Source organism: Syngnathus typhle, linkage group LG13, assembly GCF_033458585.1.
Source record: "Syngnathus typhle isolate RoL2023-S1 ecotype Sweden linkage group LG13, RoL_Styp_1.0, whole genome shotgun sequence".
NCBI lineage: Eukaryota > Metazoa > Chordata > Actinopteri > Syngnathiformes > Syngnathidae > Syngnathus > Syngnathus typhle.
The window spans coordinates 9,761,058-9,776,160 of record NC_083750.1 but is presented as its reverse complement, the minus strand read 5'-3'; the positions used below and the strand labels follow the sequence as shown (position 1 = coordinate 9,776,160).

Sequence of the window (15,103 nt, the reverse complement as noted above, 5' to 3'; positions counted from 1 at the left end):
AGTGTCATGAATAAAGCAGTCAGATATGTGCATATTTACATATTTAATAGGACATTTTAAACAGGCTTTCATAGGTGAAGTTGATGACAAGTGAAATGTGACGCTGGTGCCTTTGCCAAGCAAATATGAGTGCCAGTAACTTCACAGCTTGGTTTATACAAAAGAGAAAAGCTCCCATCAGCACTGAAAGGAGTTTGAAGGGGTGACAGACTTAACCGAACCATCAACAGCGGAGCTCGACGCCAACGACAATAAACCTGAAAAGTCCCGCACGTGCTACAATCTTCTGACACAACAATGGAAAAGACGGACGAGCAAGGAGTAGGAGGTAAACGTGAGCTAACCTGAATGTGGAAAATGAACACCTTTTGGAGGTCATTTTTAAAACATTCTTGCGTATCGTCAATGTATTGCTACACACTTGAATTCCATGAGTAGAGAGACATATACGTACAGTACATATATGCACAAATGCATAATTAAGCTTAGAGATATAATATAACCGATAACGTATTTTGTTTGCCGAGGAGACAAAACTATTTACAAGACCGTGTCAGGACTTAGGACACTTAAAATAAATGAGAATATCAATATAGTGAGTCCTTTAAGAATAGCAGCATGAACGCATTGGTTTGGATCCAGCAACAAAATGGCTGCCCATTAACTGGCTGCCCTTCGTAACATAGAAAGCAGATTTCCTCAAGTCTGCCTATTCGCTTAACACCTCACTTTTTCTCTTATCAGGAAAAAAAAAACTGGTGTCATAAGTAATTGTGTTCATTAACAAGTAAACCTATGTGAACATTTTTGCTGACCAAAACAGCAGCACATAAACCAACTCTGGGCTGAATGTTAACTTAAATCTTTTTTTAATTTCATTCATTTTAAGCTCCCTCGACATAATGTTGAGTATTATCCTCCCTCTATAAAGATCTGTCCCTCTGCTGCCATTTTGAGAAATACAGTATGCTTGTCTGTATGTATTTGAAATAAAGTGTTGTGTTTGCAGGCGGTCAAAGGTCCGGAAAGCGGCTGGGGTCTTCTTTAAAGTCGGAGGGGATAACAAAGAATGAGCCCTCAAAATGGTCGTGGTGGAACTCCTGGAAGGTGACGGTGGCCGTGATGGTCGGGAACACGGGGATATCTGCGGAAAACCCGAGTGGGGGGGGGGCTGTTAGCGAGGAGGGGGGGGGATTGCTGGAAGAACAAGGCGACGCACCGAGTTTGACGGGAAAGCCGGGCGGCAGTTTCAACTGGACGAATTCCCGTAGTTTGTTGAAGTGCTTGAAGGGAGCAACCACCTCCAGCACGTTCAGTAGACTGAAACGACAGAATCACACTTTTTTGTTTCATTCGTACTTAGCAACGTTTTTTCCTTTGGTTACAACTTCACGCTACGTGTACTTACGATTCGATGCCCAGAGGGAAGTCCTGGCTCATGGCTACGGTGGCTTTGAAGTGCTTCTTGTTCTCCTTGCACACCAGCTCTCTGCCCACATGAGGAGGCCTGCGCCGATGAGGAGGAGCTCAGCACATTGGCTCACTCGTACAAAAAAAAAAGTCCAATACTTACATTCCGTGTTCTGCCGTGATGTATTCTTCCCAGGAAATGGTGTTGGGGGCCGGCGCTGAGAGTGACTGCCTCCTCACAGACTGTGGAAAAAAAAAAAAGTTGGTCTTTACATTTCCAAGTAACCCCCCCCCCCTCTTTTCTTTTTTTAAAATGAACATCATTCACCTCAAAGTTATGCTCGCTGATGCTGCCGCCTTTGCTGAGACTCTCCATGATGGCTTTGTTCCTGAGGATGTCCTCTTCACTCAGGTGCTCGCGCCTCTTCCTGGACTCCAGCACCAGACCGTTGACGGCGTAGAAGTCCGCCAGGAAGTTGCCAACCCGCTCCTGCGTCAAAGCGCTATGTCATTCACAATGGCACCAAAAAAAAAAAAATATCCTCAACATTTCTTCTTACAGTTTTGTCCTCCCTAAAGAGCCAGCCACTCTGCGTGCGCGAGAAGGTGATGGACTTAGTGGACAAGGTGGCCGAGTAGACGTCGCTGCTCATCAAGATGTCCACCTCCTCCTCCGTCTCCATCTCAGACTCCTTTAAAGCGCAGGCACAAGTGAGAGCATCAAATGCTGCTTCGGCTGCTTCTGCAGGTGAAGAGCGTCTGACCTCGTGGTGTATTCTTTGGTAGACTCTCGCTTCGTTGTCCAACACCACAAAGGACTGGGAGGGCGGCGCCGCGCCGTTGAAGATAAAACTGAGGTCTCCTCGCTGACACTTCATGTCGATGAAGTCGATGAGGGTGGTGTCCAGCCTGCCGAGGGAGAGCGCACGCTTGTTTGACAACTTTGAGGTATGAATTAAATCCATTTCAATTGTGATTGAAGGTATTTATGACCCCAACGTATGCAATACCTGATATTGATGCCCTGCTTGTAGATTTTACAAGTATCAGAGGGGAGCATCCGAGACAGCAGAGGCACTGCGGTGGAGAAATGATGCCGATAAGTCTTAACGGTGTTCACTTTTCCAACAGTGAAACAAAACACTCACCCCAGCTTTGAAAATCCCAATGCAGCTCCAGATAAAAGTCACCCAGCTGCAAGATTCCAGATTTGTGGATGAGGGGTGTAAAAAAAAAAAAATCAAGGGGTATTTGACATGCTCACCTCCCGAAGGGCTTTGAGTAATTTTGGCCTTTTGTCCTCCACGCTCTCCCTGGATTGCTGCTTTAATTTGCGCAGTATTGCCGTGACTGCGGGACAGAAAGCCAGAATGAATTAAGATGGTGAGACTTTTGGATGCTGTCGGAGAAGAGAGCTTTCGAATCACACACCCTTCAATTGACTTTTTCGGCTTCAGTGGTATGCGAATAATAACGAAGGCGGGGTCGGGTCCACGCGAAGCCCCGCCGTGCAGGCTACTTTTCAATTATTCACGCTGGACTTTTCTATCTTTAATGGCTTGCACAAGATTCACAGAATGAACAGAGAGAAGGCATTCCAAATGGCGTTCGTACGGAAAGCTTGTCCACACTAAGCCGTCATTCAGGCCACCCTCCAAAACAGGATAATAAATGCTCAGATCAAATCCACCGACTAACACGCACGGAAAAGCAAGCGACCATGCTCTTCCGTTCATATACTTACTCATTTGTCTATCGCCGTAGCTGATGGCTTCTGCCAGAGGGCTCCAACCCTGTGCATTCTTCATCTTTACCGGTGCATTGTGGGCCAGAAGAAGAAGGGCACATTCTAAAAAAAGAATAAACAGGATCAATATTGACCTATATGTCTGTGCCAACAGAACATTAAAGTGATTTTTTTTTTATTTGACAATTGCTCATAATGTTATCATGTGGCCTAAAAAAGTGCTTTTTTAAAACATTTTAAAATAGTTTGCCCCGAAAACAGACTGTGTGCTTATTTGCATTCCTTTTCTGTGTTCAGGTTATTCTATTCTTGAACAACAGATTGTAATCATCCTACCTTTGTGGCCGAGCATAACAGCAAGATGGAGAGGTGTATTACCTAAAAGAAAGATAATACTGATAAGACAAACGGATAAGTGCAGTGAAAAAAGAACTACAAAAATGGCCGAAGAGGTGCGAGACCGGAAGAACACAGGTGGATGCAATTTTGATCAAGTTGGTGACAGCTCCAGGGAAAATGGCCGTGTGTAAACTTCAACGCAAAATAACCTTGTCTACAAACACCAAAGAGGCAGACGGTAAGATGCTAATCAGAAATTCTCGATGCTCAAATCAATTGTTTGTGTGAGCGCTACTTGGGGCTAACTTGCAAAATTTAAATGTAGCATGGTTTTAACTCAAAATGATTGTTTCACTGTTTTGAATGCTGAACTAATTATAATTTGGGTAAATGTTGCCCAATTTAACCAATGTTTTGTATTATAAACTCATTCATAATGAATAGTTAAGATTGATTTTATGATTATAAAAAGATCACTTGGCAAATATGCTCCAATTGACATTTTGATTTCCTGATTTTACAATTTAAAATATAATGAAGATTTCACATGGTGCATTTATTTAGGCTGTGGTCTTGTGTACGTATTTACAGTCATTTAAAATGCGGGATATCCCGAATAGCTTTAACACTTTGAAGTTTTGAATGTTCAATGAGAAATAGTTTTGTAAGGAACAGAATTGTGGCGGAAATAGGGATTTGGGGATGTTCCCATTATTTTTTTTAATGGGTCGGATAAATGTGGAAAGAGTAGAATGGTGTCAGTCGACGGAATATGTGATTACTCTTCTGCATCATACATTAATTTGTCATGCGGGGAGGATGAAAACAATGGCCGAATACCATTGTTCTTACCGTGCACGTCTTTCTGAGAAATGCTATGGGTCCTGATGAGGGAGGAGAGCCGTCTCACGTCCCCTTTGAACACGCACTCGTGCACCGGGAAATCTTCGTTGGTGACGATGATCGGATTTTTATTGTCGTCGTTGACAAAAGACGCGTTGCTGTTCAGGTTGTTTGCATTCAGATGCTGCTGCTGGTGCTGGTGCTGGTGCAGTGACGACGGTTTGGCCGATTTCAGGAAAGCCTTGTTGGACTTAAAATGGTGACCGGTCCCGTTGGAAGTCTCATCGAACGAGTCGACGGCTTGTGCATTTTTGTTGCCTTTGAAATGCTCCTTGCGGGCGGCGCGTATCGTTTCACCTGTCATAGTGGTTGAAGACCTCAAGTCACCTAGATACTAGCTAACGACACTCGTTGGCATTACTAATCAACGAAAACTAGTCGAAATAGGACTAAGAAAACAAAAACAATTTAGGAATTTCCCCACTGCAGTCAAGGCAGCTTCCACTCGAACAGACAAGCCAGCCGCCCCTAATTTTCCTCACACTAGGCATTACGGTAATAAACCACTGACAAGTGGCGAGAGGCACTTTCTAAATAAAAGTCCCCTGAAAAAGGCAGCGTTAGACTGTCATCACATCTTATTAAAAAAACAAAAAAAACATTAAAAAATATATTGAGGTAGTGTCGTGCAGGTCTGGTAAAAATAAATAAAAATGATAATAAGTGGTAATAACAGGCCTTTTTTCAGTGGCTTACTAAAATTCAGTATCAGATTTCAATGGGACTTGTGGTGGTTTTGTGTCCTTCTGAACTGGTCTAGTATTGTGATGGCTAAAAGGTTGTGTGTGTTTTTTTTAAAATCAGGTGCGGCAATAAACGGACTTTTATTTAGAAGTGGTTTTCGCCATTTGTCGCCGGCTCATTACCGTAATGCCTAGTATGAAATAAATTAAAGGCGCCTGGGTTGACTTGGTCTTTTTGAGTGGAGGGTGGCTTGACCGCAGTTATAAATGTCGTAGGTGATAAAATCTCACAAGTATTTAATATTCAACGGCAGACGGAGCAAAACCAAACTTAGCTAAGACTCATCCATAAGTCTCCTCCATTCATTTTGCGGAAGCATATTATTTATCAAGCAGCGTTTTGCAACAAATATAAACCAGACGCGAGGATTCAATAATCTGGAGGGGGGGGGGGGGGCTCGGTTAAGCTACTATCGCGAGATCCAGAGTGAACCCAAGTCTTCATGACGTCATCTTTACGCGCCGTGATCGTTTCCGCTCATCGAGGCAGCCTTGTTGTGTTTTCGTCAGAATGGCCGCTGCAAAGAAAGAAAAAGGGAAGAAAGTTGTTCATCAAGAGGAACTCCGGCGCTTGATGAGGGAGAAACAAAGGCAAAGTTCCGATAAGAAGCGCGTCGAGTCTCCCTTTGCCAAGTACAACAGCTTGGGTCACTTGAGCTGCGTTGTGTGCAACACGCAAGTGAAGTCTGAGCTGCTGTGGCCCGCTCATGTTCTTGGGAAACAGCACAAGGAAAAGGTGAGCGAGCTCAAAGAGGGAAAACAAACTACGCAAAGTCAACCGGTGAAGAGAAAAGTGACGGATGAAGACAAGGAAATCAACGGGAAAAAGGCCAAACAAGCGCCGGGTGTGCGTCAGTCCACCGCGGCAGTACCTACAGATTTTGGTGAGGAACCAGATTCTGTCCAGAAGCCTGCAGGTGTTAGTCTCCTAGCTGGAGTCTATAATGATGATGATGATGAAAAGGAAACTGAGGTGACTGAGGAAGCAGGGGTGACCACCTCCAGCCCTCAGCCCCCAGTACACGACGGATTACCAGCAGACTTCTTCGACAGCGCCATCCCGGCAGCTCCTACTGTCTCCCACTCTGGCTCCATCGTCAAGCCCCAAGCGCCAGAGAAAAGCACTGAGAAGAAGGACAACTCAGGCGAGGTGCTGCCCGAGGGCTTCTTCGATGACCCGGTGCGCGATGCTAAGGTGCGCAACGTGGACGCGCCCAAGGACCACATGGACAAAGAGTGGGAAGAGTTCCAGAAGGAGATACGGCAGGTGAACACCAAGTCGGAGGCGATCGTGGCAGAGGACGACGAGGAGGGCCGCCTCGAGCGACAGATTGATGAGATCGACGAGCAGATCGAGTGTTACAAGAGGGTGGAAATGCTGAGGGACAAGAGGGACGTGTTGAAGAGGTCTCGGCCCAGGAAGGAGGAACCCATGGAGACGGAAGCCAGCATGGAGGATGAGGAGGAAGAAGAGAATGAAGAAGAAGTGCTTGGACTTTTGTCCCAGGACTGGAGGGCCAAAGGGGCACTGGCATGATTCATGTATACATTTTTGCAACTGGCTGAAGTGATTGTACTTGTATAGAATGTTGATATTAAAGATAACAAAAAGGGAGCTAATGGTCTTTGAACTCAAATACCATAATCATAAAATCATTTAACCATTTATTGATGCTCACACACAAAAACATTGATCAAATCTCCTAATAGCAGCTTTTAAATCAGGGATGGGGAACCAGTCCTCTCCATAAATAACATATACAATCAAACAAATGTTAATTACATTGTGAGCATTAATGGGTTTAAATGTGTTTTGGGCTGACTGTTCCCCACCCCTGATGGGCACCAAAACCTTTGATAGTGGCCCAGCGTTCCCAGCAAATTGTCTGAAACGACCTCGGTGTCGTAGACAATTCTAACTTTGTCATAAATAAATGTGCACGTTACATTATAAGCAACTTGGAACGCACAACTTAAAATACACAAATATTAAGATCAGAATTGTAAAATAAGTCATCCAATACCCTGAATAAAATATAGGTTTTTTTTTTAACAGAATGGCCATTTTAGGAACAATTCCATAAATACATTAGACTGCCCCTAAAATGAGTTTTTTTTTTTTTTTTTTTCTTCAGTGCTTGTACTACCTGTTACACATGGTGCATCTAAATAAAGGGTGGGACACCTTTCTCCTATTTAATCAAGTCATCTGTGGGCCACCCTTAATAAATTCCGATACAATGATGAAACAGTTTCTTCTGAGCATTCCTGGCTAATCGGTTGTTGGCCCACGTACTGCAGGTTGCCCACCCCTGCTCGACTGCATGCTATGCCTCATATTATTGCTACATCAATTAGTGTTTCCAGGTGAACATAGCCCTTCAAATCTTGAGTTAAAATAAAGATGGGTAAAACCAATATGCTCAAGTGATTTGAATACATTAAATATACTAACTGACCGCGATTAGGATCAGGTCAATTAAATGGCTAAAAACGGGGACAGGTTGGAAGGATCTTCTTCTAGTAGTCAAGTTTGTAAACAGTCATTAAAAAGTTTATAAATACATTTCACGCTTGTTTGTACCGGTTGGAAGCGTGAAGGGAGGTGTGGGACATTTATGCAGCAATGTGGTATTGTCAGTGAAGACTTGAGTGAACATTCTGTAGTTTTGGGTCAAGGGCTGAGGTCGTAAATGGAAGGTGACAATCGGTTTGCACGCAAAAAAAAGTGCAGCAATTCCATCGAGCGTCCACCAAAACCCTGCCGGGCTTCCTTCAATAGTGTCGGCGGCCGTGCGTGGGTCACTCGCTCACAGCCCAAAAGCGGCTCGCAGCTCCGTCGGGGAGTACCGCTGGTCGCCGTTGCTGTCGAAGCACCTGAGCGCACGAGCCTTGGGAGTCGACGGCCCCAGTTTGCTCCACAGCTCTTCGTACGTCAGGCCCGACGCATTGCCACTGGCATCTGCTAGCATTTCTGTCAGGCCTTACGCACAAAAACAAAAAGTCAGTTTTGATGGGTTTTTTTGGCGTTATCGTAACAAGATGGCTTAATCTTGGCAACGCTTGATTTGACAGAAGTACCGTGGTTGATTTACATACCTTTCAAGGTGACTCCAGGGAGCAAGCGCCTCTTTTGGCATTTGACGTCGCTAGTTCTCTTGGAGCGATTCGGTGGGAGGAAGCGTGGCTGTCTGCTTGCCTGTGCGTCAGGACTTAGCGTGGAGTCGTCTACCAAAATGAAAAATAAAATAGATCTTCGTAACAAAAGTACAAAGCAGTGAGTAGGTTTATCCCGCAGTCACAATGCGGCACCTGGTAACGACGTTTGGGTCTCGGGGGTCTTCTCAGCTGTTTGAGGCCTGCTGCTGTTAGAGAGCTGCAAGTCCCCGTCTTTCAACTGGAGACAAAAAGAACACTTACGTTTTGTTGATGTGAACAAATTCCCCCCGTCCCCTCCAAAAAGGAATTTTAAAAAAGAATCTGAGCAAACACCTCAAAGCTCATGTTTTGTTTGGGGCCGCTCTCCAACGTTGACACTCTACGCTGGAGCTCAGCGACAGTAGACAGGAGCACGTGGATCTGCTCGTCGCTCCATGTGCGGTGTTTGGCCTCCGTCTGGTTGGCCTCGCTCACCACCTTCTTCAGTTCACTTATGTCCTGTTACCACAAAGACGCACATTCTTACTATACCTCCATTTTCGTACAGCGTGGGAGGTTGGGAAAAATGTCACCGGAAGCAAAATCACTCCAAGGAACGTCGGTCCTAATTTGGGTCTTAAGATCTCAATCTAAGATTGAGCAGCGTTTTTAGCATTTTAGACCAAGCTTGAGCGAACAAGTTTACCATTGTCGCTTTCATGCCGTCGGCTGAATTCTTCCGAGTTTCGAGCGCGGACTGCATCGTTGTCACGTCGTGTTGAACGCTTGTTAGCGTGCTTCCGATCGTGGCCACACTCTAGAATCCAACAGAAAAACTTCAGTGAAAAAAAGAATAAGGAAATAAAAAAATATATATCGTTTTTTTTTTTTTAAACTCCACATTTTTTACCTTTTGAAGTTCTTCCACTGTAGTGGGCAGGCTGATTAAATCAGAGGCCGATTTTAAATTGGCCTTTAAGTGGTTGACAGCAGAGTCCAGCGAGGTGATCTGCATGAGGGAGGTCATTGACATTTTTTTTTAAAGGATGAATTCATTTTCTATTGTGAAATTTTTTTTGCGTGTGCAACCCTTCTTCCATCTAGTTGGACAATGTAAAGATGGCAACTAACCTTTTTATTGATGTCTGTAAGGTTGAACCACAGTTTGCTCAACCCATTGTCGCCCTTCTCAATGTCATCAAGCTTCCTTTCCTTGTTTTTTAGTTCCTCACTTAATTTTGCTATTTCACTTGAAGATGCCTTTTGGGTGGATTCCACTAAATAACAAAATCAATCACAGCAACGTCACAATGGATCAAAGTTCTTCACGGCTACCACAAGACAAAAACAGCTGCGTGACAGCGGAACTTACTGTTGTGCAGTTTTTCCTTCATTAAGTCCAGATCTTCCTTCAAGGCAATCTGCATCCATATGAGTCCAGCGCAGGCCATGACGCAAGCGGCGAGAATGATGAAGAGAAACAAAGGGTAGCACACAGAGCAGCATTGACTGTAACTTCGCCTGCGAGCAGACAAAAGCGGCAATGTTAGACACCAAAAATATTTTTAGACATTTTAATTTCACGGTGTCATAACTTCCAAAGAACCGAGCACCCCATTGGAGTGAACAATGAATAGAAACCACAATTATGTAGTGTACACAAAAACTTGACGTCATTCTTAAAACATTAAGGGAAGCATGTTGAAGTACGGGAGCCACAAAAAAAATCATTCTCAAAGGTGTATTTTTTTCCCCCCCCATCTTAGTTGATTTACTTTTATTTTATTCAGAATTAAGTTTTGGGAAATATTTTCAGCAAAAATTACACTATTCTTTAGGCAAATTGCTGTCAAGTGCTAATTTGCTGGTGGCTTAGGAGGATTGTTTACACATAAGGTTCTACAGCAGTGTTTGTGTGGTCCAGCATTTATTGGGGGGGCCTCAACGTGAGCACTCACTTGCTGAAGCTCGCTCCGCTGCTCATTCCAGTGAACTCGTCGTCCCCCGAACTAAAATCAGACTCCGAATCCGGAGGCTCGGTTCGAAGGAGCCGGTGACCGGAGCCCTTCTTCGTCTTCTTTCTCTTACTGTCCCCGAGTCCGATGAGGGCGTTAAGCTCCTTCCTCTTCTTCATTTTCTTCTGAGGGGTCAGCGAGCCCGACGAGCTCGACTTAAAGCCGACTAAATCCAACGTTTTGTCCAGTTTGCTGACTGACTGACTGACGGTTGAAGCTAAGCTAACGCCAGAGTTTTAATTAGGGCAAGAAGCCGAGAGAAATAAAAACACCGGGCGACGCCGGTTACTGTTTGTCAGACAACTACCACGTTATTATAATTAACCGAGTAACATAACCATAATCTTAGTAAACGCACCCAACACAAAAACAAATTGAAATGCGAGCGCTCGTATTAAATCCAACGGATGGCTAACGCGTCTGCATTTGACACCTTGCTAATGCTACAAGTGGCTAACGTCGCGATTCAAAGTGACTCGCGCCCGAGACGTTTTTTCCCCCCCCCCAGGGCTAACGATGAAAGACGTGTGATAATAAAAACGCCATACTAAACGTAACGCGCCTGAAATTGACACTTATTTTCGAGGCGTCGGTGGGCCTTGCTGCATTGTACAGTATATTATTATTTAGTTTTGACGTCCCAGTTAGATCGAATCTGATTGGTGGAGTGACAGACTCCAACTTCCTGTGTATCGTTGGAGTCCCGCCCCCCTCTATGCAGCATTTCACAAATATACGCACACTAAATATCTTTTTTAAATTTAATATTACGCCGAACCGTTGTGATTATTCATCAAAGGGTGTCTTATTAACCATAATCTGTGGCCTAATAACAATGCAATGTGACCATGCAGGCCTGAAGGAACATACTGTAACAAAATATTTTTCTTAATATTTACTGACTTTTTGCTGCCATGTGGCTGCAGCAGGTTGTTAGAATGGCCCAGCAAGACTCTTGGACAGAGAGAAGGCGAGCGTCCATGTGGCCTTTAGCTCTTTTTCATGAGAATTGCACACCCACTGGCCTGCTTTCTCCCTGGGAAAAATATATTCCTTTAGACCCCCCCCCCCCCCCCCCCCCCCCCTTGCAAAACTACTGCAGTGAATTACTAATAATAGTCGCCTGGTATGAAATTCAACACACAAAAGCCACTGAATGCTCCTTAGAGTCTCAGTTTGAGACATGGCCCTACTGCTGATGCTTTATTACAAACAGAAAGAAAAATCCTCAGAGTAATAATAATAACATGGTTCCCACTGCCCACGCAGAGCTAATATTATCATAGTTGAGCAGGACTAATGTGTCCGTTCTGCTCCACCAAATTAGGCGCGAGGTTGGGGGGGTGGATACTGTTTTGAAGATTATAGGGAAACAAAATTCAATCAGGGTCGGAACGCCTGGCGAGTGGGACAAGCATCCTGCTGTGGTCTGTATACATCCAAGCCAGCGTGAGGCCTGCGAATCAAACCGCTGGTGTTTTATCTCATCATATATATTTTTTTCAAAGGTCATAGATCTTTGTTACATCACAAAAACAACACGTGCTGTGCTTCACTAACGCCATGCTTTGAATTGGAATGGGATCGTCTGCTAATGAATGCTTTGTTCTGACGCAAAGGATTTTGTGAATACAGATTATCAGAGGCTGTGGTGGGAATAATTTTTTTCTTCTGCTCGCCAGGCAATTTACCACGTCTAGATGTATTTTGTTGCGTGAAGTGGGAACATGCATGTTTGTATGGCTGTCACACTTGAGAAAAATTGGAAAAAAATGTAGTGAATGTCAATAAGCTATTAAAGACTTCCATCCAAAGGAATTTTGTACACTTTATAAAGCTAAGCCGATCAGATTTGAGCTTGCCCACTTCAATTTAGCTGCAAATGTGAGGATTCAGAGCAAAATGTTCTACCTTGGGAAATTTCAAGTCTCGGATTTGTCTTGTAAAAGATCTAACCGGTTTAACCGATATATGTTTTTACCGGAATGTGTTTTTCTACATCTACACCCATCCGCCGTAGAGAACACAGTGAATTCATCAGCAGTTAGTGGAGATTTTTTGGGGGTTCTGTAAATGAAAAGAAAAATGTTTTGCAGATATCCTCACCCACCCCACTTTGCGTCATGCTGTTTTGTGTTGTAGCACCAGCAGGGAGCAATGTTGCCTCACTCGAAGGCTTGCCTGGAGTCAAGGACAAATGGGCTCACAATCACAGACATGCACTAAAGGCTTTGCAAACTAGATCACTGTCTCCATTAGGATCACTTCTCCGGGGCTTGTACTAGTGAAGAATATTTCCGTTGCGCAATAGCGGCGCTATCCGTGCATTCTTGCAAGATGTAGCCATTAATAATAAAAAAGGTCGACGTCATTGTGACGCAATGGTGCCAGTGGGTTAATTTGGAAGGAGTGACATTAAAAGCCTGCCGTGTCACTTGACCAATTCAAGACGCGAGAGTGCTTTTCTTTTTTCTTTTTTCTGAAAGGGATTAACATTCAATCACCAATCAGCCAGTGACTGCGTAGGTTGGCTTTCAAGCACATATAACAGCTTTGTGTATTAGAATAATGAAAGGAGTCAGCGCTTTGATTGCATTTCCAACCTTTTTTGGTGCTCTTTAATGTTTTAATCAACAGCGGAAGTGCTAACTTTAACAGCTAAAATGTCAAAAAGGGACAAGAGCAACCATTCTGTTTTCTACAGCTCTTTTCCTCATTAGGGTCAAAGGTTAGCCGACTTGAGGCGAGGGGCCGGGTACAAAACTGGGATGAGAGTTGGCACAACAGGGCGGGCAAGCCCACCTACGGCGATTGGTTAAGGCAGACGTTGACCCGTATCGATAATGACAAAGCCTGGCTTTGGGCAGCGGGCTTGTTTGTGCTCGGCGGAAGGAGAAAGCTTCCCCGCCCCGGTTTGAATCGATACCCTGGTGCAGAAGCACTAATTCATATCACATGATTGCATCTTTGATTTGAAGCGAGCTAATCCGTCGTCGGTGCGGTTGAAAGAGGATGAAGAGAAGAAGCAGCACTGGAAGGAGAACAGAGGCAGGGCTGATATACGATGCTCATTTAGCACAAAGAAAATTGGGGCAACGGGGGGGTGTACGGCATTTGAAGTTTGGCAGATGAAATTAAAAACAGTTGACGCAAGCTGCTCACAGCTCAACAACAAAGGAGGAGGAAGTGGATGATGATGAAGAAGATGATGCGGTTCATCCGGGGGAAGAGTAGGGGAACAATTCTTTTCATCAAGCGCTTGCGTGTGCTGGAGCTCAAGCACGTGGAATTGTTTTTCCTGGTGGCCGGGGCTGGACTTGCCATTTCAAGCAAAAATCGACAATTGCAAATTGGGATCGATTGCGCAATCAAGGCTATCCATTGTATTGGCAAGCTTGTCAAAGATTGGTTTTCATATTTCCACTTTCCTGTTGTTCTTCTGTGAATGGTTGAGTGTCGTGTGAATTCCAGCGTTGAAATTTCACGTTGCCCATCTGCTCAGCGTTAGCCTCGCAATATATATAATGACACCGCACATACATACGTTATGTGCTGTCATTTTTAGTACGCAAATACATGCAGCCTTTGATATATTTATGAACAAAATGTCATATAACACATGTATATTTGAAGCACGATATACATTTCTGTATCTATAGTTTCAATTCAATTGCGTTACTTTGGGCATACTAAAAGGGTTTCAATGTGGGATGAAATTATCAGTGGTATAAAATTGTACACCTGTGATTACTCTTATTTTGATGTCAATTTGCTAAAGTAATGTAGAATTTTGCGACTTTTCTAAAATGAATTTTATTGTAATATTAAATTTATTTTTTTGCATAATTGTTAGAAAATAATTAGCAAAATATGTATTAATGTCAAAATGATTATAATGATAATTACATCTTTTGGTTTCTTTTTTTAGTAATCCATGTTTTAAAAATAGTTCATTAAATATTATTGTGAAGAACCAACACCATTTTCTTATGTTTTTTTCCTCTACCAATTCATAATTATGCAAATATTGCTAAAAAATGGTGAAGAAATAACCTAAACATTTTTCAAGAGGGTAGTTGAAAATGGTTGAACATAAATAGGAAAAATTAAAATACTTCAAAATGTTTTAAATTGATTTAGATTAAGGGGGAAATTGAGTAATTACTAACTGATAAGAAAAAAATCCAGCATTTCTAGCTGCTGCCTGCATTAGAAATGACTAATGGGATTTTGCAGACAAAACCACTATTACATCCAATCAGTCTTTTTGTTACTTGCATATTGTAAATAATAATTTCCAATGACGTTAGAAATCTGTAATTGTTTTGAATAATACAAAATTCTGACAAACTTAGGGAATTTTGCTTGAAAAAGTTTTCTTGAGGAACGAATGTTACTGAAATCAATTTATTAATTCCAAACTCTTAATAATTCACTTTCAGTAAATCATAAAATACTTCAACTGCCATAGATAGCAATATACATGAATAGTATCGCATTGGTTCCGAATTTATTACTTTTTCAATGCTTATCGAGAAATTCTTTGGTCAAACATGATCACGTCGACTTAGACATCGAGTTGAGGCTAATAAACCCGAAGGTATCGTATATTTTGCAACTGACTCGCTCCTCTGTATGAAATCTAAAAGACAAGAGTACAGAAAGAAAGAACACACTGCCATCTGGTGCTCCTCTGGCATTTTTCGGCTTTCATGTGTTTGTTCGGAGCCCATCGGGAGAATGAAAAGCGGACCGGGCTCATATTTGGGTTGGGCTAAACCCCTTCAAAGCCTGTCTGCGATCCTTTT

At 43.2% G+C, this 15,103-nt stretch overlaps 3 protein-coding genes across 3 annotated transcripts; 1 reads left to right on the top strand and 2 right to left on the bottom strand.

The window, feature by feature from the left end:
• Window positions 1-28: 28 nt before the first annotated feature.
• On the bottom strand, window positions 29-4,889 carry LOC133166061 (ankyrin repeat domain-containing protein 13C-like). Its single transcript, XM_061296046.1, has 13 exons — window positions 4,349-4,889; window positions 3,494-3,535; window positions 3,155-3,259; window positions 2,675-2,760; window positions 2,559-2,604; window positions 2,421-2,487; window positions 2,175-2,319; window positions 1,971-2,102; window positions 1,739-1,900; window positions 1,574-1,653; window positions 1,409-1,507; window positions 1,220-1,320; window positions 29-1,144 (listed from the first exon to the last, which is right to left on the bottom strand). The coding sequence occupies exons 1-13, from the start codon at window positions 4,701-4,703 to the stop codon at window positions 1,014-1,016; spliced, it is 1,551 nt and encodes a 516-aa protein (XP_061152030.1). The 5' UTR covers window positions 4,704-4,889; the 3' UTR covers window positions 29-1,013.
• A 686-nt stretch (window positions 4,890-5,575) lies between these two features.
• Window positions 5,576-6,757, top strand: znf830 (zinc finger protein 830). The gene has a single exon (XM_061296054.1). It carries the CDS (start codon window positions 5,654-5,656, stop codon window positions 6,677-6,679), a length of 1,026 nt encoding a protein of 341 aa, XP_061152038.1. The 5' UTR covers window positions 5,576-5,653; the 3' UTR covers window positions 6,680-6,757.
• A 37-nt stretch (window positions 6,758-6,794) lies between these two features.
• Window positions 6,795-10,958, bottom strand: efcab14 (EF-hand calcium binding domain 14). The gene is made up of 9 exons (XM_061296053.1): window positions 10,239-10,958; window positions 9,653-9,801; window positions 9,412-9,557; window positions 9,191-9,289; window positions 8,987-9,097; window positions 8,635-8,799; window positions 8,455-8,539; window positions 8,242-8,370; window positions 6,795-8,125 (listed from the first exon to the last, which is right to left on the bottom strand). The coding sequence occupies exons 1-9, from the start codon at window positions 10,412-10,414 to the stop codon at window positions 7,953-7,955; spliced, it is 1,233 nt and encodes a 410-aa protein (XP_061152037.1). The 5' UTR covers window positions 10,415-10,958; the 3' UTR covers window positions 6,795-7,952.
• Window positions 10,959-15,103: the final 4,145 nt, after the last annotated feature.